Source organism: Magallana gigas, chromosome 4 (genome assembly GCF_963853765.1).
Source record: "Magallana gigas chromosome 4, xbMagGiga1.1, whole genome shotgun sequence".
Lineage (NCBI taxonomy): Eukaryota > Metazoa > Mollusca > Bivalvia > Ostreida > Ostreidae > Magallana > Magallana gigas.
Window position 1 is genome coordinate 50,704,619 of NC_088856.1, and position 24,775 is coordinate 50,729,393.

The 24,775-nt window shown below is 34.7% G+C and overlaps 4 protein-coding genes across 5 annotated transcripts in view; 1 reads left to right on the forward strand and 3 right to left on the reverse strand.

The window, feature by feature from the left end:
• Positions 1 to 9,526, reverse strand: part of LOC109619460 (tripartite motif-containing protein 3) — a 34,935-nt gene extending 25,409 nt beyond the window's left edge. The window contains exon 1 of the mRNA XM_066082792.1: positions 9,246 to 9,526. The gene's annotated coding sequence lies outside the window, so the exon portion shown is untranslated. The remainder of the gene's footprint in view (positions 1 to 9,245) is intronic.
• Positions 5,147 to 10,100, reverse strand: LOC117682084 (E3 ubiquitin-protein ligase TRIM71). Of its 2 annotated transcripts, XM_034448939.2 has the most exons (4): positions 10,040 to 10,100; positions 9,237 to 9,316; positions 8,442 to 8,507; positions 5,147 to 7,209 (listed from the first exon to the last, which is right to left on the reverse strand). In XM_034448939.2, the coding sequence occupies exon 4, from the start codon at positions 7,182 to 7,184 to the stop codon at positions 5,535 to 5,537; it is 1,650 nt and encodes a 549-aa protein (XP_034304830.2). In that variant the 5' UTR covers positions 7,185 to 7,209; positions 8,442 to 8,507; positions 9,237 to 9,316; positions 10,040 to 10,100; the 3' UTR covers positions 5,147 to 5,534. The 2 variants fall into 2 exon arrangements, with proteins under 2 accessions (XP_034304830.2, XP_065938865.1); XM_066082793.1 differs by lacking the exons at positions 9,237 to 9,316; positions 10,040 to 10,100 and having other exon boundaries at positions 8,442 to 8,567.
• A 538-nt stretch (positions 10,101 to 10,638) lies between these two features.
• Positions 10,639 to 21,094, forward strand: LOC105338023 (uncharacterized). Its single transcript, XM_066083413.1, has 6 exons — positions 10,639 to 11,308; positions 12,808 to 13,979; positions 14,343 to 14,469; positions 14,914 to 15,050; positions 17,071 to 17,248; positions 18,944 to 21,094. The coding sequence occupies exons 1-6, from the start codon at positions 11,131 to 11,133 to the stop codon at positions 19,192 to 19,194; spliced, it is 2,043 nt and encodes a 680-aa protein (XP_065939485.1). The 5' UTR covers positions 10,639 to 11,130; the 3' UTR covers positions 19,195 to 21,094.
• Positions 21,095 to 21,578: 484 nt separating this feature from the next.
• On the reverse strand, positions 21,579 to 24,358 carry LOC117682041 (uncharacterized). Its single transcript, XM_034448777.2, has 2 exons — positions 23,376 to 24,358; positions 21,579 to 22,672 (listed from the first exon to the last, which is right to left on the reverse strand). The coding sequence occupies exons 1-2, from the start codon at positions 24,039 to 24,041 to the stop codon at positions 21,785 to 21,787; spliced, it is 1,554 nt and encodes a 517-aa protein (XP_034304668.2). The 5' UTR covers positions 24,042 to 24,358; the 3' UTR covers positions 21,579 to 21,784.
• Positions 24,359 to 24,775: the final 417 nt, after the last annotated feature.

Here is a 24,775-nt window from a genome sequence, read left to right on the forward strand (position 1 = left end):
AGAATGAGATAATTATAACAGCACATATCCTGGAGACATTGAAAAGGTTATGAACAATTCGTGTATAGGTATGCTAAGACATAGACTAGTCATGAACCTGGGTTATGTAAAAAAAAATTTGTATTGATTCTTACCTTCATAGCCAGTATGAAATACCAAAAAATGAATTTATCATTAATATGTGATATATCTATCTCTTAATCGAATAGCTTTAAAAAGTTATTAAAAATACATTTATTAGATAATCATAATTTTGTGGACCAGAAAAATACACAGAAAACCCGCTATTTCTTCATATATTGAAGATTACCATAGTAACTACAACCACTTTGAAGTCTGTGGTCTCCATGGAGTTCATGATCTCAAGGAAGCTTAGATTTTGATTGAAAAAGAAAAAATCCATGCATAGTCACAACAAAGACTGGCTCAGTATTTTGAGAGGAATGTAAAATTGTAAACAGTTGACAGGTGTCGCACAACGACCAATACAATAGGTCATCCGAGTGCCTGAAATGACCTAAACATTTTAGGGTAGGCCCGAAATTACTTTTTCTCAATCGTAAAAATCAATCAGAAATGAATTTACATTAGAAATTGCATTCTCAAAGTTTCATCTTTATATGTACATCTATTTTTCAGATACCTTTGGTCAGATTATGATCAAGACTATCTTAGACTTGAGTTGCAATTAGTGCTTTAATTATTGAAACGCATAAAAAAAGAGCTAATAAAAATGCCTCAATATAAAAAATTTCAAATCATTATGTTTTATTAAATTGCACTCGAAGTCTAAGATTATACTTCATGTTTCTGCAAAAAGGAGTAAAACATAACCAAACACAAGTGTATTATTTATTTTTGTTATACTTTCATGTTAAATACTGAAATCTGATTGGTTAAGACGCAGTGCGTAATCTGTTCTATTACCCTCAGCGTTAGCAACGGGTAACATTATATAAATAGTGCCTGTTTGGGAGGGTAACAGTTGAAATTGACACCCCGAGAAAACCATTGTCAACCGACGCGTACAATTGTTTATATATGGGATATTTAGCTACATCAAACTCTGAACCTTTTTGTGAGGCCGAAGAATTGTCCTGGAGCCAAAGTCTTAACAATTATAAAAGAATCATCTTGCTGATTAGTTTCTGAGAAGAAGATTTTTAAAGATTTACTCTACATATTCCTATGTAAAACTTCAACACCCACCCCCCAATGTGGCCTCACCCTATACCCAGGGATCATGATTTTCACAACTTTGAATCTACACTACCTGAGGATACTTCCACACAAGTTTCAGCTTTCCTGGCTGATTAGTTTCTGAGAAGAAGATTTTTAAAGATTTACTCTATATATTCCTATGTAAAACTTCGACCCCCCATTGTGCCCCACCCTATACCCAGGGGTCATGATTTTCACAACTTTGAATCTACACTGCCTGAGGATGCTTCCACACAAGTTTCAGCTTTCCTGGCTGATTAGTTTCTGAGAAGAAGATTTTTAAAGATTTACTCTATATATCCCTATGTAAAATTTTAACACCCACCCCCCAATGTGGCCTCACCCTACCCCAGGGATAATGATTTTCACAACATTGAATTTACACTACCTGAGGATGCTTCCACACAAGTTTCAGCTTTCCTGGCTGATTAGTTTCTGAGAAGAAGATTTTTAAAGATTTACTCTATATTTTCCTATGTAAAACTTCGACCCCCCATTGTGGCCCCACCCTATACCCAGGGATCATGATTTTCACAACTTTGAATCTACACTACCTGAGGATGCTTCCATACAAATGTCAGCTTTCCTGGCTGATTAGTTTCTGAGAAGAAGATTTTTAAAGATTTACTCTATATATTCCTATGTAAAACTTCGACCCCCCATTGTGGCCCCTCCCTACCCCCAGGGATCATGATTTTCACAACTTTGAATCTACACTACCTGAGGATGCTTCCACACAAGTTTCAGCTTTCCTGGCTGATTAGTTTCTGAGAAGAAAATTTTTTAAAGATTAACTCTATATTTTCCTATGTAAAACTTCGACCCCCCCATTGTGGCCCCATCCTACCCCCAGGGGTCATGATTTTCACAACTTTGAATCTACACTACCTGAGGATGCTTCCATACAAGTTTCAGCTTTCCTGGCTGATTAGTTTCTGAGAAGAAGATTTTTAAAGATTTACTCTATATATTCATATGTAAAACTTCGACCCCCCATTGTGGCCCCACCCTACCCCCGGGGGTCATGAATTTCACAACTTTGAATCTACACTACCTGAGGATGCTTCCACACAGGCTTCAGCTTTCCTGGCTTTCTGGTTCTTGAGAAGAAGATTTTTGAAAATTTCTCGAAATTTTTCATTAATTTCTAATTATCTCCCCTTGAAAACGGGTGTGGCCCTTAATTTTCACAACTTTGAATCCCCTTTGCCTAAGGATGATTTGTGCCAAGTGTGGTTGAAATTGGCCAAGTAGTTCTTGAGAAGAAGTTGAAAATGTGAAAAGTTTCAAACGGACGGACAGACGGACGGACAGACGACAGACAAAAAGTGATCAGAATAGCTCACTTGAGCTTTCAGCTCAGGTGAGCTAAAAATGTTACATGCGCATAAATTATGCGCGTACGGTTCGCTGTACAATTCACTTTATTCCTATATAAAAGCAGTAAAATTTTCTTAAAAATTTTAAACAAGAGGCCAATTGGCCCTAACGGTCACCTGAGTAGCATATATCCAATACACAAACTTGTCATGGAGTCTCATATATGCATCTAATTAATTAAGTTTCATACTGGAGTAGAAAAATTATAAATTTGTAATGACAACCACATATAATTCAAAAAGAACTGTGAAACCTATAATTTTGGTGAAAAACTAAAAGATCTGGTCTACAAAATAATGAATTTAGTTTTCCTTTCAGGTGTGTGGGAGTAAAGAAGATAATTTTTTAACGTTATATGCATTAGCATCTATACATCCATTTTGGCCCTGCCCTAGAGTCAAAACCCATACCCCAGGGGACATGAAAATTAAAATTTCAGTAGAGGACTTCCTGGTAAACATAATTATTAGTCGGTTTTTTTATACAGATGTGTGAGAATAGAGAAGAAGATTTTTAAACATTATATGCATTAACACTTAATTGCCATATTGCCCCCCCCCCCTCATGTCCTGAACCCCTGACCCAGGGGCCATGAATTTCACAATTTAGGTAAAGGAGATTGTGTATATCATAACCATGTATTCAGTTTTTTGCCCACATGTGTGGGAGTAGAGAAGAAGATTTTTTAAGATTTAAATCATTTTTACTATATGGCCATATTGGCCCCACCCTAGAGCATGAACACCTAACAAAGGGGTCATGAATTTCACAATTTTAGTAGAAAGCCTCATGGACATCATAATCATGCATTTAGTTTTTAACAAATATATATGGGAGTAGAGAAGAAGATTTTCTAAGATTTAATACATTTTTACTATTTGGCCATATCGGCCCCACCCTAGAGCCTGAACCCCTGACCGTGGGGTCATGAATTTCACAATTAAAGTAGAGGGCTTCATGGACATCATAACCATGCATTTAGTTTTTAACAAATATATATGGGAGTAGAGAAGAAGATTTTCTAAGATTTAATACATTTTTACAATTTGGCCATATTGGCCCCATCCTAGAGCCTGAACCCCTGACCCAGGGGTCATGAATTTCACAATTTAGGTAGAGGGCTTAATGGACATCATAATCATGCATTTAGTATTTAACAAATATATACGAGAGTAGAGAAGAAGATTTTCTAAGATTTAATACATTTTTACTACATGGCCATATTGGCCCCACCCTAAAGCCTGAACCCCTGACCGACGGGTCATGAATTTCACAATTTATGTTGAGGGCTTCATGGACATCATTATCATGCATTTAGTTTTTAACAAATATATATGATAGTAGAGAAGAAGATTTTCTAAGATTTAATACATTTTTACTATTTGGCCATATTGGCCCCACCCTAGAGCCTGAACACCTGACCCAGGGGTCATGAATTTCACAATTAAGGTAGAGGGCTTCATGGACATCATAACCATGCATTTAGTTTTTAACAAATATATATGGGAGTAGAGAAGAAGATTTTCTAAGATTTAATACATTTTTACTATATGGCCATATTGGCCCCACCCTAGAGCCAGAACCCCTGACCCAGGGGCCATAAATTTCACAATTTTGGTAGAGGGCCTCATGGACATCATAACCATGCATTCAGTTTTTTCCTCACTTGTGTGGAAGTAGAGAAGAAGATTTTTGAAAATTTGGCTTTTTTTGCATATTTGGCCCCGCCCGTGGCACCCCAGGGGTGGTAGAGCCATAAATTTCACAATTTAGATTCTTCTTACCATAGAGATGCTTCACACCAAAAATGGTAACGATTGGCCTGGTAGTTTTCAAGAAGAAGTTAAAAATGTAAAATTGTTAACGCACGACGCACGACGCACAACGCACGACGACGGACGAAGACCAATTGCAATAGGTCACCTGAGTGACTCAGGTGACCTAAAAAGACATTCAGTATAACAAAATAAATAGTGCCTGTTTGGGAGGATAACAGTTGAAATTAACACCCCATGACAATGGTTTTCTCGGGGTGTCAATTTCAACTGTTACCCTCCCAAACAGGCACTATTTATATAATGCATCATTTATTTTATTTTTTGTTTACATTGTACGGAAAGATCAATTTCATTCAAAAATATTTTAATTCTCAGAATTTTTACCTGAACTACTCAAATATAGTTTTCAAGCACAAAATACCTCCTGATCATGAGGAATCTGAGATTAAGGTCAAGTTAAATAGGTTTTGATTGAAAATTTCTTCATGATATGAAAACTAACTCACTATCACAAATGGCAAATACCATAGTTTAAGAAAAAATCCTTAATATGTTTGAATAATTTATATTAAAACAAGTTCATCGAGCTACTTTGTAATCCTAGACCATATATTGAATCCACACATATAAAATCAACAAACTTCACCATACAATTTATTTATTAATCATTTATTGTATTCAAAATATTCATCTAATAAAATCACAGGTCTCCATATATAGTATATTACATGTGTATTTTTACATGTGTAAATCCTTTAAAATAAAAACATGTTTCATTCATAAAGTTCATGCACATAAAAAGTTAAAACAATGAAAAATCAATTTGTTGACACCAAATACATTAAAGAATTCACTACTTTATAACTGGTATATTGTGTATAATTGTTTACATGTTTCACACATAATCAGTTCGTTGACATACAACACATGTATATATACTCAATTGACAATGTAACACATGTACACATACACTCCAATGTATAAATGATCAGCTGCAATGATATAAAACTAAACAGTGTTTTATGTTATGCATGTACTTGATAATTTTTTTTTAAATTTAAATGAAATATATTTATATTACGAAATTTATTTACACAGGTGTGTGTAATCTATAGACACATTAAAGTACTACAGTAGTAAAATATATAGCACATGTTACATGTATTGTATTTTCTTCACTTTACCTGTTAACTCAGTCACAAAGAGGTTGTCTCTGGTGTCCACACATAAACCCAATGGACGATGTAAATCACAGTTGCCAATGTAGCGGAGGAACTGTCCGTCCTGATCCAGGATGTGGATACAGTGGTTGGTACGGTCTACTGTCAGGATCCGACCCTGGCTGTCTGTTGTGATGCCGTATGGTATAAATGATCCCCAGGTAGTAGAGGGAGGACCAGTGTAGGTAAACCGGAGTTTCCCGGCCTGATTGACCACCACTACTGCACAGGCTCTAAGATCTGACACACAGATATCTAGGTTCCTGTTCTCACTGATGTATTTAATGTTACCAGATGAATAGAGAGGTTGTCCTTTGTCGTCGTACTGAATACTTTGTTTCTCTGTGGAGCCAGAGTAACACACAACTTTTGTTTGTTTATCATCACTGTCCATGACAACCAGGAGGTCACCAAAGGAGGTACTACAGACACCGCGAGGTTTCCACCCCCGTAGTCTGATCACTGTCTTTATCTTTTTATTCTTCACTATGTTCACAGTTCTATCTTTGTAATCAATATAAAATAGATCCCCACTCCTTGTCACTGCTATGTCCTCTGGATCGTTCCCTGACTTGGTTTGGACTGACTTCACTAGTTTCCCACTGAGGTTGTAGAGTCTCATGATTTTGTCATTATAACCACACGTCCACATCTCCTCATCACTCAGACAGGACACACTGCGTAATCCCCAATACTCGGTGTTTATCTGTGTGATGATCCGTGGTACATCAATGAGCGGTCTGTCCGGGGGAGAGGACTCAGCACCGGGAGATTCCATGGTGTAGCCATGTTCTTCTGTTTTGATAGATGACGCTGACAGAGAACCAAACTGTTGATAAAGCTGTTCTTTGTTGATCTTCTGAGGGGTAAAACTTGGTAAGGACACTGTGAGTTTAGGAGGCAATCTTCTGAATTCATCATTCCTGGATTTGTAGGCAGAGACACGGCTGACATCATTGGAGTCCAGTAACATCTTCAGTTCAGCAATGGTCTGTGTGATTTCAGAAATGGTGTGTTTAATTTCATCTTCCTGTTTGTCTAAGACAGCCAGGTGTTTGGTGTCCATTTCCTCCATGTTAGATTTCATGTTTCTGATAATGGTGTTTATTTCTTTGAGCAAGTCTTCTCCATGTCTGTTGATTTCTGTTGTTAATTTCTGAGAGTTTTCCTTCAGAGCAGATTTCTGGTCTGTGATAATGGATGCAATCTCTTGGTATTTACGATAAATGTTTTTTTCTAGTTCCTGTAAATTTTTGTGAATGATTTCTTTCTTGTTGTCCATGGTTTTAGTTATTTCAATAATTTGATGGCCGCTGACTTCAGAGGAAAGACATGTTGCACAAATAGGAATGTCACATTGCTCACAGTAATGTTCACATATTTTTGAGGGATGTTTTTGACACTTTGGAGTATATCCTCTCTTTTTAAATGGCACAACTTTGTGTTCTTTGGATTGATCAGAGATATGGTCCTTCTCACAAGCTTTACACAGATATTTGTTACAAATGACACAGTACATAGGGGGGCCCGGGGTCTCACAGAGATGACACCGTAACACATCCTGAAGGCTGTTCTCAGGGTCCATGGTAATGGCACTTTTGTCATATATTCTGAAAAAAAAGCCCAACAAACTTAATATGCATTGACTTATGTAATTTCTTTTTTTATATGTATTTTTGTTGAATAAGTTATACTATTAAATGTAACTTCCTAAAAGTTAAAATTGTTTCAATTTTTCAAAACATTTACAATATGCCCATTGGGCCTTAACGGTCACCCAAGTATATTGTAACCATCTGATCAATCATTAATGGTAATTCAACCATTTTTACGATAACCCAGCATGAGCTGGGTGAAGAGGATATGTGGCTTAATAAACTAGCAGGTTTATATAAGGATTGGAAAAGTGGTTTTAACTGGTATCTATATCTGAAGCGTTTTTTGTTTATAATAACAAGATTCATAAGGATTGGGGGGGGGGGGGGGTGCTCTGCTTTGATTTACATTGTTTTATCAAAATTATGAACGTAAGAATAAAATGAACATTTGGCATTGTTTCATAAATTTTTATTCCTGCACAAAAAAATCTAATCAAGATTTAGACTATGTCTATTCATGAAAAAGTACTGAAGGTATGAATGTATAGAGAGAAGTTATCTTGATCTGAGCTTTGGTGAAAATAAAGGGTGGCGGATTCATGCATTATATATTTTATATGAACTTAATTCATGGTTCTGGGTGACTACGGTCAACCAAGGTTATTACTCATGTTACTTAATTATCCCTTATTTGTTTATGGTTTGCACACTATCTTTTCTAAGCAGTTTATTAAATTCAAACTGGCGTGCGACAAATTCTCGCCAAGAATCATTTTTTGCCAGTGCATTAATTGGTATATCATTTTTTTTTTGCATATAATTTTTCTGTGTTGATAAAATGACGTAACAATGCACTGGCAAGAAATGGTCCTTGGCGAGAATTGGTCATCATAATATGCACACCAGTAGACTTTTTGGAATTTCTCATTGGCCTGTCCTTCTGTGCCCTCAAAATACGTTTTACCATGGGGCTATTAAACACCTCGTATACAAATTTATCTATGGTTGACACACGACGACGAACAAAAACTAGATAACAACAGATCACCCACTGTTTCAGGTGACCTATATAAAATATGTGATTTTTGTGGAAAATCATTTTACAGCAAAATTTGATTGACAGAGTTTTATACAATATTTTAAAGAAAAACAATAGAGTTTAATCACTGACATAAATGTCAATGTTGAATATATAGATCTAAAAACAAGTGTAAAGTCAATATATGATACGAATTACAACAAACCTGCCGAGTACAAAATGGCGACATTTCACATGTTTATTCTTCCTGGTACCATTGTCCTGTAGCTACCTGTTTAAAATCACGTGACATGTTTAGAAAATGCACAGAATGACAAATGGGGTGTATTTTGAAAGCATTCCCCCCCCCCCCCCCCCCAACGATATTAGAGAGGTTGAGATTTCAAACGTGTACGGGTACGTGTACGTGAACTAGGGGAACCACCTAAATTCTTCGCGAATTACGTCATCAGTTTTTGTGACGACATGCTTTCTACACGTTCTATAAACTTGTAGAGTGTCGTCTACACGTAAGTACAAACGTGTAGCCTTTTTCAACAAATAAAATCTTATTGATGAGTGAATTATTCTTGTGATACATTTTATAGATTTTTAAGCTTCATTTGCATGAAAATTGATAAGAAATTTACCATTTATTTGGAATTAACTAAATAAATTCATGTCACAAAACTGCGTCGATTTACGTACACATTTATATCCTACAAGTTAATAAATCTCAACCGATAAATTACAAAAACGTGTACGTGTACGTGTAGTTTTAACACACGTACGCGTACCCGTACACGTTTTAAATCTCAACCTCTCTATTATTTACTAGATTTATACTTTACTACGTATATAAGCCGCAAAAACGGCGGGGGGAGGGGGTGGCTTATATGACTCTAGAGCTTGTATTATTAAAGATTAAATATTTATCATTGTTGAATTCAACCAACAACAAAGCAAATGCGTTAAACATGTTAAATGGAATATATTGGGAAAGAGAACAATTTAGCTGTACCTAGCTGACCTCTGGCTCTTCCCAAATGTCGTCTGCGTTTCAAGTAACAGACCACTCGATAGGCTTTCCCCGTTAACTCTCTGTGGAGGAGAAGTACAAAGGTGTTCCGAAGATAAGTAAGAAGGGGATAGGCCTAAAAGGCGTGGTTTAAATTATTAAGGTGGCTAGAATAGATAAATAAGGTGTCTTTTTACAGAAATTAAAAATTAATTCTCTCTTTTTTGAACTTAATATTATATGATATCTCATATCCATACAAGTTATTTTTTACACCCAGATTGAAAAAAATTATATTGCATGGCTTTATTCCAAACCTGGCATCATCTAGCAAAACGTGAACTGAAAATTATTACAATTAATACACTGAATTAGAATATTTAAAAAAAAATCTAAAAACATCACATTACTATTGCATTTTTTTTTTTCAGAATAATTCAGGCACGTAGCATCATGGGGGGGGGGGGGGGGGAGGGGGGGGGGCAGAGGGGATTGGCGGAGGAAAATTTTTTCTCAAATTTACATACAAAAAAATTGGATTAACTTTGAGTTGCCCCCCCCCCCCCTACTTTTATGGGACCATACAAAAAATTGAAGTTAAAATAAGGAAATAATCAATGAAATTAAAGTTATAAGTATACTACTCCTCCTATTAGCAATATACATTGGAAATACGTCGCCGGCGTGCGAACTTTTGTTGCTTTACGCCAAAAAAAAAAGTTTTTATTGCATCTGTGGCACATTACTTTTAAATCAACCCCCGTAGTCCCAATTTGTTCCATTTGACAATGCATTTACTGACTCACTTAATTTTACATAAATTAATTTTATAAATCCAAATGGCCATTATATATGGGGAAGGGAGTCAGGGATCAAGACACCCCTCTCTGTAAAAATCAAATAGTTAAAAAAAAAAAGGTCTTAGATTCTCCTGGCGGCAAACAAAATTATTCATCGAACCCCCCTCCCCTCGGAAAATTTTCTAATACAATTATGTTTATAGCCATACATGTATATCTTGAAAATGCATCTGTTGAAAATGTTAGATGTGTGGCCTAGTGGTGACGCAGAGGTCTTTTTGATTTTGTGGTCGCTGGGTCGAATCCACTGAGTATTATATTTTCACGTAAATTGAAACATGAACAGAACAGAGAGATTAAGTTACACGTATCTAATCTTCTGGTTTTTAAAAATTATCTTGTTTAATTCAGTCTGAGTATGAGTACATCCAATATAAACAGATCTCTTCATTAATAAACACTGTACGTGTACTCTATTTACACTTAGATCCATTGCACTTTGCTTGAACTTATCACGATTCAGAATATCAACTACTGTTATACACAGAGTTTCCCGAATTTATGACAAATCAGTTGTTATAGACACCTATGGAACGCCTGGACTGTCTTATCATGGCAAAAATAAATTTGTTATGTGCTTATATTATTATGTAGCGTGCTTTAATCGTTATGTGATGTCCTTGTATCATTATGTGGTGTGCTTTTATCATTATGTGGTGTACTCCTTCTATTATGTGATGTGCATTCATTATTATGGCGTGTGCATTTGGTATTATGTGATGTGCATTTGGCATTATGTGATGTGAATTTGACAGTATGTGATGTGCATTCATCCTTATGTGATGTGCAGTTTTCATTATGGCATGTGCATATATCATTATGGCATGTGCTTTTCTAAGTATGTGATGTGGTTCCGTCTTTACCGAATGTACTTTTAAAGATCATTATGCGATATGCTTTTTTCTTTACGCGATGTACTTTTTTATTCATTACGTCATGTACAAACATCCTTTTGTTATGTACAAACATCATTATGTGGTGTGCAAACTTCGTTATGATGATGTGATGACGTCACACTATCCGGGTCATTTGGAAAAATGGACGACATTAAACTAATTTTAAAAAACATTGATCTCCCAAATTTAGCAAATAACTTTGCGGAGGCAAATGTAAACAACGTTGATATTTGCAAAAGTTTAAGCGATGTAGATCTATCGAGGCTTGGAATCGCCACGATCGGCGATAGGATTCGTTTTAGGGAAGAGCTTAGACGCAGTAAGTATGCTCACGTGCTCGTGTCTAGAAGACGAATTAATTTGATTTAAAGTTATAATTAATTAATGAAGTTTGAAGCATACATATTAACCTATAGATTAATGTTTACCAATTGCTTGACCAAAAACCTTGCGGGTTTTCACACATTTTATTGTAGAAAATGTTTTGAGAAATAGAAAGTGGATTGAGTTGTTTCCCTTTGCTGGACAAACGAAAAGGTCAAAGGGGGGGGGGGGGGCAATCTTTCCGATTATTTCCCTTCTTTGTGCTACCAAATATTTTGGCGTCCTTTGAAATTTCTTTAAATCTATTTTATTCCTCTAAATTACAAATCTACATTTAGAAACCCATGCCCCACCCCACCCCCAAAGATGGACATAACTTTTGTAATATGGGTCTTGCCCTGCTACAGCTTGGGTTTTTCGGATGGGAGGTTGACTTGCACACGATGAGGAAGAAAAAATTCATACATGACTGTGCCCTGGTTTATTTCAATAACTATTTAATTAAAATTAAGCTGTTTTACAGGCATATAGCATTGTTTTGGAAAGGGGGGGGGGGCAGACTCATCCAAAAAATCTTGACAAGCAAAGTATACCTTAACTTTAATTTCACTGTTTATTTCCTTATTTTCAATTCAATTTTTTACATGGTCCCATAAAAAGGGGGGGGGGGGCAACTCTATATTAATTCATTTTTTTGTATGTAAATTTCAGAAAAACCAAAGTGGCACCCCCCTCCCGATGCTACGTACCTGGTTTTTACAATACTCACAGACTTGAAATTAATATATTCTTTTAACCAAACTGAAGAATGACTTGGCAAAAAACGATCACACCGGAAATCAACCTTTCTATCAAATTGAAAGTATAAATGGCATTGGATTAAAAATCATTTAAATTCGCGATAATTGACACTAAACAACAACAAAGAAGTTTAATTTCATTTACACAACTATGGAAGACTGCATGTCACAGTAGTATGTACAATTTAGATAATTTTATTTTAATACAGACCTATTCAATTTACCTGTATTTTGAGATGGCCCATAAAAAGAACCAGATGATAGATTTTCTTAAAATTTCACAAATTTAGAAGAGTGGGTATATTTTACTTTTGGTTAAAAATAAAGGGTTTTGCTCTTGTAGTTTTTACAAACATAGGTTTAAATATATTGTTTCAACTGTGTTTAATCTTAATAAAACTATTATAGTACGTGTGATTTAAAGTTTTAAACAATAAATATAAGCATTACCGGTAAATATTGATTGTTCTGTATACAAAGCGATTTTAAATTGATCATTGAGATACATGTATGTCATTTATGTGAAAAATTCAACATGTTACCACTCATGCATCTGATCTGCATGGGGTTAAGGTCACTTCATCATCAATGGGACGGCGGGGGGTTGGGGTTCCAATCCCTACATGTGGTTAATATACACATGTAATAAAAAGTATCTCAATTGTTTTGTACAACAATGTTTCACTTTTTACAGTATCACTTCCATCTCAGAACAATCAGCATAACCAGCATGAAATACGAGCTTTATTCAGACCAGTGAGGGGTACATCTACATCAGGAAGAATTAAAAAGCAGAAGAAAAGAAGAACATGGACCTGTGAATTTATTTGTCTGAGTGAAACAGATGCGATGAAAGTCCCAACAAGAGAGGAAAAACTTGCACTAGTTAAAGCGGGACTTGGCTCCAAAAAGATCCAATTTAATGCAGATGATACAGAGGAGCTATTTCAGCAGAAATTGATTGGTGAGGATGGGTTCAGTAAGCTGAGTGACTGTGGTGGGTTTGAAATAATGAGATGTATAAGTAATTGTAGAAACCTAGAAGTTATTTCTTGTAGAAGAACCCCAGAAGTTATGAAGTCCTTTGTGGGATGTCAAAGTAAACTTTACATCAGACCCATACAACGTGCATTGTCTCTTGAGGCCGACAATTCTTTGTTAACAGAAGCTTCTGCTACCATTACAGAAAAATGTTGTCACTGTGAACAAATAATACCAATAGATGAACTCAGAGACCATGTTTACACTTGTGTGCGAGAAAAGGAACTCTGTTCAGATCAGATTATGAATATTGTGATAGAGTGCTCCTCGCCCCATGAATCTCAATATTATTCAGATGATCTCCCTGATCCTGAATTTGACATTTATAATGCTGCCCTTACAGCTACAAATAATACTGATCAATTAACTAATTCTGCAATCCCAGTACCTAGATCCAATGAGACAGTACCAGTTTTAGAGCCACCAGTTATTCCATCCAGTTCAATTGCATCAACAGCAGAAAACTCAGCGGAAACGTCGAGAACGGAAGCTAGGACAGAATCATACATACAGGAACCTAATGCAGACTTGGTGGGATCAACAGGAAATTCGGATTCATGGAAATATGAAACTATTTCAAATATAATTAAATTTTGCTCAGAAAAAAAGATTGAGGATCCTATTGAAAATTTGAAAATTTTGAAAATTGCGCAAGATAAAATTATTAAAGGCAGAAAACTGGAACTAGAATCTGAAAGTGGAACAATAGAAGGAGCGACCAATTTTATTTTGGTGGACAGAGAGAACCTGTTAGAGACAGCATTTGTTGAAATAAAAGAGATTGTTGATCTCAGAAATACATTGGAAGTCCAATTTTATGAAGAAGTAAGATAATTATTATTTTGTTACTGGGGATTTTAATGACTCTTCTATCTCTATTTAATATTTCACAATAATGTTACCTATGCTTATTTGAATGTTTTCAAATCCCCTTTACACTGTGCATGGTTTTAATAAATGTCTAGATGCAATTTTACAAATAGATGTACTTATAGCTTACAAAACTTATGGTCCCAACTGTAAAATATTAATATACTTCATAGAAAATAGAAATCCTTCATATGATATGTAAAATTAACATTATTCTAGAATTTAGGTACATTCGTACCGTTTTACCAGTTTTACAGTAGTGTACAATTAAGCATAGATGTATAAAAAAAACCACATGCATATATATCTTGTTTACAGAATGCTGTTGACCTTGGTGGGCCTCGCAGAGAATTTTTTACATTGGTATTGAGGCAGATACAAGAACATTACTTTGATCCTGTTCGGGAATACTCAGACAATTATGAAATAGTTGGAAAGATATTGGGTAAGAGATTACATGTGTTGACTAAAGTGAGGGGTATGTATGATAGCAGACAAAAATTTCAGAATTTGTGCATAGAAAAAGCATATACTGAATTATTTTTGCCCCATGTTTATTTTTGTCCTTCTTTACATATACTTGCATTCAAGTTTCGCCCGTTTTGAATTCACCTAAGAACAGTTAACATTGTTATTTGAAGGAGATACATGTATATAAAATAAAGTTGAGACATTTGAATTGCCCATGCAGTCTTAATTTTACTTTTTACATGGGCGAAAGAGGCAAAAGTACTAAACAGGGGCAAATTTTTTTGCTATATCATATGAAGTATACATTTATATATATATTTTTTTATATATATTTAACAATAGTGAATTGTTTTGAACTTGTAATCAGCTTGACAGTCGATTGGAAATGTGAAAAGATGTATGTTTGCATTTTTTCAAGCTTTAAGTATGCTCCAAAGTGGACCTTTGCCAAGAGTGCTATCAGCCAGTTTAGTTGAGGAGGTGTTTAACAATTCTTCACCAAGGGCATTTGTGCATGATTTACGAAGAGGACTGGATGCATTATGTTTATATGAGGTAACATTGATTGACAATCAAAACCACTCGTCCCTAATGATATAATCTCATTGTGTTTACCAGTAAGGCCTAAGAAAAAAAATTGTTTGTTTCCGCTTTCCCGACCGACCCTAGCTTTTACCCCCGGACTCAAAACTTTTTTGAAGGATTTTTGATGGAAAATCGTTTATTTTCGTTTTTATCCGATTTGGAAAAAAATTACTCAAAATTTTGGTCACAAAAACGCTTGAAGCAGTTACTCTTCTCAAATCAGTGTAACTCAAACATTTTGTTTCAAAATGGCTGTATGTTTCCATATGTGTTGTAGATTTTAATAATGCTCTCATCGTCGGCAAATATCATTTTTGTGTTTTCTTAAGACCAGCTTAATAGTCAAAAATGATATTAAAAGTATTTCTCATTTTATACCATTCAGCAGTGTCAGTGTATCTAACCGGCATTTATGGATACTCTAATATTAAAGGAAAAAAAAAATTGAAAAAATAAAAAAAAAATCCGACTGACCGACCCTACTTTTTTTCAGCATGAAAGAGGAAACAAACTATTTTTTTTTGTTAGGCCTAACTGTAATTTTGGCAGTTATAAATGAATAACGAAAGAGCTGTGCTTAATGAGGAAACGATACTAGATGTATTAATTTTAGTGAAAGATGATAATAATTTATTGTTTGTTAGGATTTCATCAACATATGATTTTATGGACCTTTATTCCAAAATATAGCCAAATGTCTCCTGGTCCACACACACACACACACACACACATTATCTTTTTGCCTATAAACTTAGAAAGAAAATAAAATTCCATATATTTATACCCCCGCTCCATAGGAGAAGGGGGTATACTGTTTTACCCTTGTGTGTCTGTCTGTCCTTCTGTCTGTCCGTCCATAACAAAACTTTCTGTCGCATTTATCTCAGCAACTATTTATCGCAGATCTATGCCAACTTTCTGTAAAATGTCGACTTTGCTTATTTTGCATATTCACATCAGAGCGGGGTATCACTAGTGAGCATTGGCTCACAGATATCTTGTTTAAATTAAAATGTGAATACTCTTTAATACCTGGTACTTTTTTACATCTTTTTAAAGAGCTCTTCTTCTAAAGGACAATATTTTTCACTCGAAAATGGCCACAGCTCAAGATCTCATAAAAGTTAAAATTATATATACATGTATTAGTAACTAGTGTTTTTTAAGGGTCCTCCACACCCTTGGGAAAAGTTCTGCACAGATTGACTGAACTCCTAAATTACTTAAAAATATAGATTTCTAGCATGTGTTTGACTCAAAAATGACAGAAAGCCATTTTAATTTTGGGAGAAAAACCAACTTTAAAAATTTATCACTAAATTTCAGTAAATTCATGGAAAAATTTTCCTACAGTATTCAAACACAAAACATGCAGTAGTTTGCAGCTGCAACCATTGTGCTATACAGATGGATAACAAAATTGGCAATTATATAACACAGTTTCACAAAGGGTCAAATTCGCATTTTGTGGTGTCCTGTCATAAAAAGTAGAAGCCACGGGTAGCGAGGATTCTTAAAGCTGAACACCACTTGTAAAACTTAAAGCTGAACACCGCTCGTAAAAAGGCACTGTTTGCCATATTTTTCCATCATCACCGCTTCCCTACAACCCCTATATGAGCTGCACACCTCTTAACAGTTTTTAGAAATTTCACTGTAGAAGTCTCACCTGTGCTGTGTTAATCGGTCGTGGTGAAATTTTACACACTTTTTTAAAGCCAAGAGAATACCAGCATCAAATAAACAGGTCAATGCATTATTGCAAACAGAATACGCATATAAAATGAGAAGAAATTGCATAAAACCCAAAGACCATGAAATGAATACTACACGTCGGCCACAAGTTTCAGGTTTGCAATCGGCTATAACAAAATTGAAGAGTTTATATACCTGTGTGAACGTGCCTGTTCATGAGCAGTGTTCAGCATTAAGAAGTATTTGCTATTTTGAATGGTCAGTTTGTCATTACACTTCCACTTGTTTTTAACAGCTGGCTTGTCATCTTCCAACATTTATCCATCTTTTTACACCTCGGGATCGACAGAAAATTACATTAAAGCTGCTTACAAGCACAATTAAACCACAGTTTTCTCCAGAAGGAAGTAATAGAAGACAAAAAGAAAGCAAAATTTATGCAAAATATGTGAAATATTTGAGAGAGGCTGCAAGTAAGTACAAATACAAGATATTTGATGTACCGTAGGAGTACATGTATTACTGGTACATGTATATTGTATAGGGGGAAATATTTGCCCTTGTTTGATTTACTACCGGTGTTTGCACTCATTTACAGTGAACTACATGGAAGCGTTTAATAGGTGTTAACTCCAGAACTTCTAACTTTTCTTATTTACCCATTAAACACATTCTCTCTCTCTCTCTCTCCTTCTCTCTCTCTCAACTCCGCCTTCTACGATCCGATTGGACAAGGGTCAGTCAAAACATTATGTTGAAACTTTTTTGGAGTTACCGCCTATTAAGCGTTTCTACGTAGTTCGCTATACAGTCAGAATGTTAAAAACAAGCAACTGTTTGCAGTTAATATACATGTATTAGTAAAACCATGAATATAACATATATATACATGTCGCTCTCGAGCGCTAGCAACTTTTACTGGAATACGCATGCTCGACTTCAAGGTAGGGCATTGTGGGAATACTACTGTAGATAAACTGTACCATGTCAATTTCGTTTTTATCATCTACATATGTTCTGAAATTTTGTATTTTGATGTAAATGCCAAAAAGTAACAGTATCTTAGGTCTTATAATACATTAAACAATTTAAAAAAAAAAACAGCTTTTTTTAACAACCTTCAATCTTGGAAAACAACATCGGATATTTTTTCCGAGCTTGTCTGAAAGGCCTGAGAATATACGATTGCTCCAAAACAGTACCAGTGGTTCTACTGATCCCGTATTTTTTTTTATCAGAAAATTGGAAGTATTTTCAGTAAATACAGAATGATTAAAGCACAGTTAATGAGTTATCCCATTGCCGATGTCAAACCCACTCTAAATTCACCACCCCACCCAAAACACAACTACAGTGCATTCCTACTAATATTTAATCGATTCAAAAAATTAAACCAATGGTTTAGAAGTCTTCTTTTGTGTTTTATTATGGCTACAGCACTAGCTTACCAATCTTTTTAAAAGACAAGCTTGTGATCTCTTTAATGTTGAACTTCAACTGCCTTTAAGGTAAGTTATTAGGTCCCAGGTCTGTAGGCACCCTACAGTGATCACTTCGCCCTTCCATCCATCAGAGATCTCTTGTTGGGAGCATATCATCTCTCCCCTTGGCCAAATCTTACTTATACTTCATCCACAGAAAGCCTTTGGGTAGAGGATGTGCAATTACCTTAAACCATGTTTCTAGGTCTAAGGTTAAGGTCATGGCAGAATTATATGCAAAAAAGCTGAAACTTGTATGGAAGCATCATCATGTACCCAAGTGTAGATTCAAGTTTGTTCAAATTGTGACCCCCAGGGGTAGGGTGGGGCCACAATGGGGGTTTGTATTTTACATAGGGATTTATAGAAAAAAATCAAAATTCTCTTCAAGTCTTATCATCCTTTTCTCTATTACATTATGTATTTGAGTGGGACCATTTGAGATGTTCACTATTTCAATAATATCTACTTTGTTTTGCTCTACTGAGCTGTAGCCTTAAAGCAGCTTTTCTCATCTAAAGTTGTCTTGCGTCTGTAGTCATTAGCACTGTATGGTGTTATCTTTATCATACTAGTTATTGTTGTATGGTGCAGTTATTTACAGTTATTTAACTGCTTTCCAGTAGGAAATAAATTTCATTTTATTAGAATTTTGTAAATAACAAAACCCATGTTCTTGTTTTTTAGGTGGTAGACGTGGGGATGTTACTCTTGCAAAAATTCTTCGGTTTTGCACTGGATCAGAAGAGGAACCACCACTTGGTTACCAGATTCAGCCAACAATGGAATTTGTCGAAAGACAATCATTCCTGCCAACAGGAAATACATGCATCAACAAAATGCAATTAACCATACCTGTAAATGAGGAGCCAACAGAAGATGCACTGTTCAACTTTTTTGACTTTGCGTTTTGCAATTCGTACTTTGGTTTACAATGATTAAGTGAGCTTTTCAGACCACGCAATGTTGTCCGCCTGTCCATGGCAACTTTTTATACACACTCTCTGTAGGAGAGGGGGTATACTGTTTTACCCTTGTGTGTCTGTCTGTCTGTTTGTCCTTCAGTCTGTCTATAACAGAAATTTCGGTTGCATTTTTCTCAGCAACTATTCATTGCAGGGGCTTGAAATTTTAACGCACTATTTGTTTAGGCATGCCATATGTTGGGATCTAGTTTTGTACCAATCTTACATCAACTTCCTGTTAAATGACAACATTTTTTATTTTAAGCCAAAATTTTCAAACAAATTTTCCTCAAAGATTACACAGCAACTTTTCATTGCAGATGCTTAACCTTAACACAGGCTTTGATAAGGCATGTTATATGATGGAATTCATTTTTGTACCAATTGGACATCAATTTCCTGTTAAATGATGACTTTGTGTATACGTTTAGCCCACCGGTAAATTTTATTTTTGTCAAAGATTTCTCAGCAACTTCCGGTATTCATCGCAGATGCGTGAAATATTAAGACATTCAAGTTTGTTTAGGCATGCCATATGGAGTGAATTAGTTTTTTATCATAAGTCAACTTTCTGTTAAATGTTGACTTTTCTTTTTTTGCATATACACATCAGATCGGGGGTATTACTAGTGAGCATTGGTTCACGGATATCTTGTTCATTTTCAAAGATTACTTGTTTTATAGCCTTCCACATAAAAAATGAAACTGAATATTATAAAAGCTTGATTATTAAAGGCATGCAGGTCTCTTTAAAATTACCAAAATTTTGCAATTTTGATCCCTGCCGCTAAGGTATAGATAAGTTGAGATTCCTCAGATTCTTGAACCCCACCCCAAGCCCATTTTTACAGTTTTAATTTTAATAAAAACATTCATATTTGTATGAACTGTGTCATGTTAAAGTTTGTCCTTGGACTGTGTCATGTTAAAATTGGTTCTTAGACTTCTTGTTTTGAATAGAAACTTAAATATTTGTATGAACTCTGTCATGATAAAGTTGGTCCTCGGACTTTTTGTTTCAAATAGAAACTTTACTATTTGTATGAACTCTTGTCATGTTAAGTTGGTCCTTGGACTGTGTAATGTTAAGTTTGTCCTTGGACTTCTTGTTTTGAATAGATACTTTAATATCTGTTTTGAACTCTGTCATGATAAAGTTGGTCCTCTGACTTTTTGTTTCAAATAGAAACTTTAATATTTGTATGAACTCTTGTCATGTTAAGTTGGTCCTTGGACTGTGTCATGTTAAGTATGTCATTGGACTGTGTCATGTTAAGTTGGTCCTTGGACTGTGTCATGTTAAAGTTGGTTCTTGGAATTCTTGTTTTGAATAGATATACTTTAAGATTTGTATGAACTGTCTCATAAGTTTGCTCATGAACTTCTTGTTTTGAATAGAAACTTTATCAGGATTTCTAAACATTGACTTAAATGAAAGTTTGTGTGGTAAATGTATATTTTGTTAAAGGAATATCAGCAAAAAGTTAAATATCTTAAAGTTTTGTACTGATGACATGTTTGTCAAATTGTTTCCTGTACATTTCTGATTTTTAGCTCACCAAGACGAAGTGTGGGGGGGGGGGTGTTGGGGGGAGCTTATGCTACACACCTGACTACGTTGTTTAATGTTTTTGGTGCAGCTCCTATATCTAAGTCATTACTTGTCCTACCTTCACCAAACTTGCATGGATGGTACATCTTAACCTACTTAAATACTTTATAGACTTAAAATATCATATTAGAATATGTCAGGCTTCACAGGATTTGATCACGTGACCAACCAACTTCGTATCCGGTGAACATTTTAAATTGCTGTTTATTTCTCTCTTATATATATATATATATATATATATATATATATATATATATATATATATATATATATATATATATATATATATATATATATATATATATATATATATATGTGTGTGTGTGCACACACAATGGTATTTAATCATATTATGAATATTTTATCATATAACATAACTTTTTGGTATAATATGATTCAGTTTTGTATTTTATCATTATGAAATTGTATAATATGATCTGTTATTATATGATTGTATCAGATTGTTTGATATTTTACAAGTATATAATATAATGCAATGTATTTTAAATTCTATTGTTTGATACCAAACAATAAAAATCATCTGATACAATATACGTGATACAGAAGAGTATCACATAATAAAATATCATATTGTATGATGACATTATACATTTTCGTATGATATAATAAAGGCGATCTCATAAAGGTGACCCTTCATCTCGGTGAGCTATGTAAAGTTTGATTACCTATGTTTATTTTTTCAAACCATGAAGGAATGACATTTTTTTCTATCAAAAAGCAGTATAATAAAAACAAATCTCAAATCTTTGTTCATCTTACTAATTTTATTGACCATCATGAAGAGTCATTGTAGTAGAGTCATGAATGGTAACTAAATAGCCCTTTTTTGTCATGATAAAAATCTGGTCATTCTTAGTCAATGGGCCAAGCAGATTAGGAAAAAAGATACACTAGTCTTGCAGACAGTGGCAAGTGAATTTACATTGTATATCATATTGTTAAGCTGTTGTTTCTTTCGACAATTTCCACAGCCTTTTGGAAAATATCAATTCCATAGTTAGCAGAATGCCAATTAAATGGACAATGTTGTTGCAATTCTTGTAGAGTGTCATTTGTTACTGCATATGAAGGCGGATCAAACACAGGCCTGGGATTAACATTGTGAAGATATTGAACATCAGTATTATCTTCAATACCATACTGTTCCCAATCTAAATCTAAAACATCAATTGGATTATTGATAATGCCGGCTGCAAACAAATGCAATGGCGAGGTCTTAACAGTGCGTAATCTATGATTAGCCCATGCTTCTTTCCATATTTGAAGCTTTTCGTCTATCTTTTTCAGATACACATAATGTAAACAAAACATATGTATGTCATTCAAAATATCAAGCAGTTGTACGTCTTCCATATAGTAAAAAAGTTCATAGTAGTAGCAGAGAACTCCTTCATACACATCCCTCCACAGCCTCTCAATTCTTTGGTTGTGGACACTTTTTCCAGTTATCATGCTTCCTCTGTTTGGTCCTCGAGTTCTGACCATATATTCAGCGACAGCTTTGTTCTCAAGTCCTTTATCAGAGCGAACTCTTAAAGGCAAGCCATAGCTTCGAATAGCACTTTGGAAACAACTGAAAATTGTTTCAGACTTATTGTTGTCTGTACAGTTAAGGAATGTGACAAACCTACTGAAGCCATCGACACCACCAACGATTATGAAATTCCATCTGATCAATTTGTGGTTTGTATCTATATGCCAAAGATGATTGACACCTTCGACATTGTAAACTCTTCTTTGTAATCTTCCTTTTATCCTGCTTTTTATGTTATCCCCATTTGTTCTATGTAAGCTCTCTCGCAGTCTTGCTCTTGTTACCTGTTTTAAAAACATCCAATTGTTTAACATGATATGAAACAGAATTCGAAGATTAAAAGAATTGGTATGTACAGCTGTTCCAGATCATGTCGTACAATTATTCAAGGAATAAGGAATCATTCTTTGAGTATTATGAGGTGATAATTTCGGTCGGGGCGTGGTCAAATCCAATAAAGCCCAGGGCTTTATGATGGATTTGACTACGCTCCGACCGAAATTATCACCTCATAATATTCAAAGAATGATTCCGTATTACTTATATTTATATTATTTCCAATTTGTACACTTTAAAACAACATTATTTTAAAACCACTATTTTTTATGTAGCACATGCTATGTATTACAATACCGTTTTTCGATTATGCTATAAGACACGCCCATTTGTGTCACTCATGTTTTGTGAAGTTATTGGGTTTTGGGGTTCAAAATTGATTCGTAATGTTATCACAGACAAAGACAGTTGAAAATGTAAACATTAATATATATATATATATAAGTGGATTTTGTTTAATACAAAAGCTTTCTTTGTTGATTCATTCGGGCTTTGAAGGTAGCGAAATCATGTTAAAATGTCATTGGTTCGTGTAAGGAAACATTTGCAAAATGTAAATATAAAATAGTGAACTTTTTTTTTCAGTGTTAGATTCATATCAAAAAGCATATTTGCAAATTTAAATATTGAAAAAAGAGGAATTTCTCTCACCTGGACACCTTTTTGCCGAAGAATTTCTCTGACCATTGTTTCTCCACATTTCGGGAACTCTGTAGCAATTTCAGAAACTATTTGATCCAGCTCATGATCTAATATATCGTTATATTTTGATACAGAAAGATTGCATCGTCTCATCCTTCTGTATATTGTGCTCTCTGACACATTTAACATTTGAGAAATTTCAATGATTTTGAACTTAGATTCCAGCAAAAAGTCCAACACATCTTCTGGTATCAAGTACCCAGAATTTCTTTGTATCAAAAGATTGCTTCCATGGTGAATACAAGCCACTCTCAATTTCATCATGGCTGATCTATCAGCAACTCCTAAAATTTGCATTTCAACTTTTGAGAGTTTTGATACAATATCAGGTGTTACCTTTTCTTCTTGAAACTTTCTTGTTAAAGAGCCCAATCCGAGTTTTTCTAGAATAGTTTCCATGTCTAATTTCCAAAGACTACTAATCTTTATTTTCAAATAATGCAAAACGTACATCATATACGCAAAAATAGATGCACTATATGTAATAATCAAAGCACAGCAAATAATGCCAAATGTACACCCCACAATGACGAAAGTGCACCACAAAATGACATACATGTAAGCACACCACATGATGATATAGTCACACCAAAATATGACAATAGCACACCACATAAAGGAATAAGCACACTACATAATGATATAAATACACTACATTACGATAAAAGCACAACACGTAATAATATATGCACACTGCATAATAATAAAAGCACACTGCATAATGATTAAAGCACAACGCATAATGATATAAGCACACTACATAATGATAGAAGCACACTACATAACGATAAAAACACACCACATAATAATATAAGCACACCGTATAATGATTTAAGCACATCACGTAATGATAAAAGCACACCACATAACGATGTAAGCAGATAACGAATTTATTTTTGCCATAATAAGACAGTCCAGGCGTTCCATAGACACCATTATAAAATCAGAACAGTGTGTTCAGGTTTCGAAAATCATATTGCGACAGCTAGGTACTTGAAGCTATTTTAGTAACAGGTACTTTCCGTCCAAACACATGTGTAGGCGAAGTAATGGAAAAAAGTGCTATATCTCTTTAAATGACATTAAAATTCACAGGGGTGTCCGTGTACAAACATAGAATTGTGAGCAAAGCTCTGTATCTTTCTTATAACTTGAAGCTCACGCCTTGACATCCAAATATGCATGGTTAGTAAAAAGAAAATTGTAAACATTTAAAACCGGGGGAAAATGCTTATAAGGAAAGAATACAATTTATTTTTCAAAATGAATCATATATATACCTATATACATTTAACCTCAATTTACTTCACAAAATCAGCACCAATATATTGTGCATGATTTAAGGATTC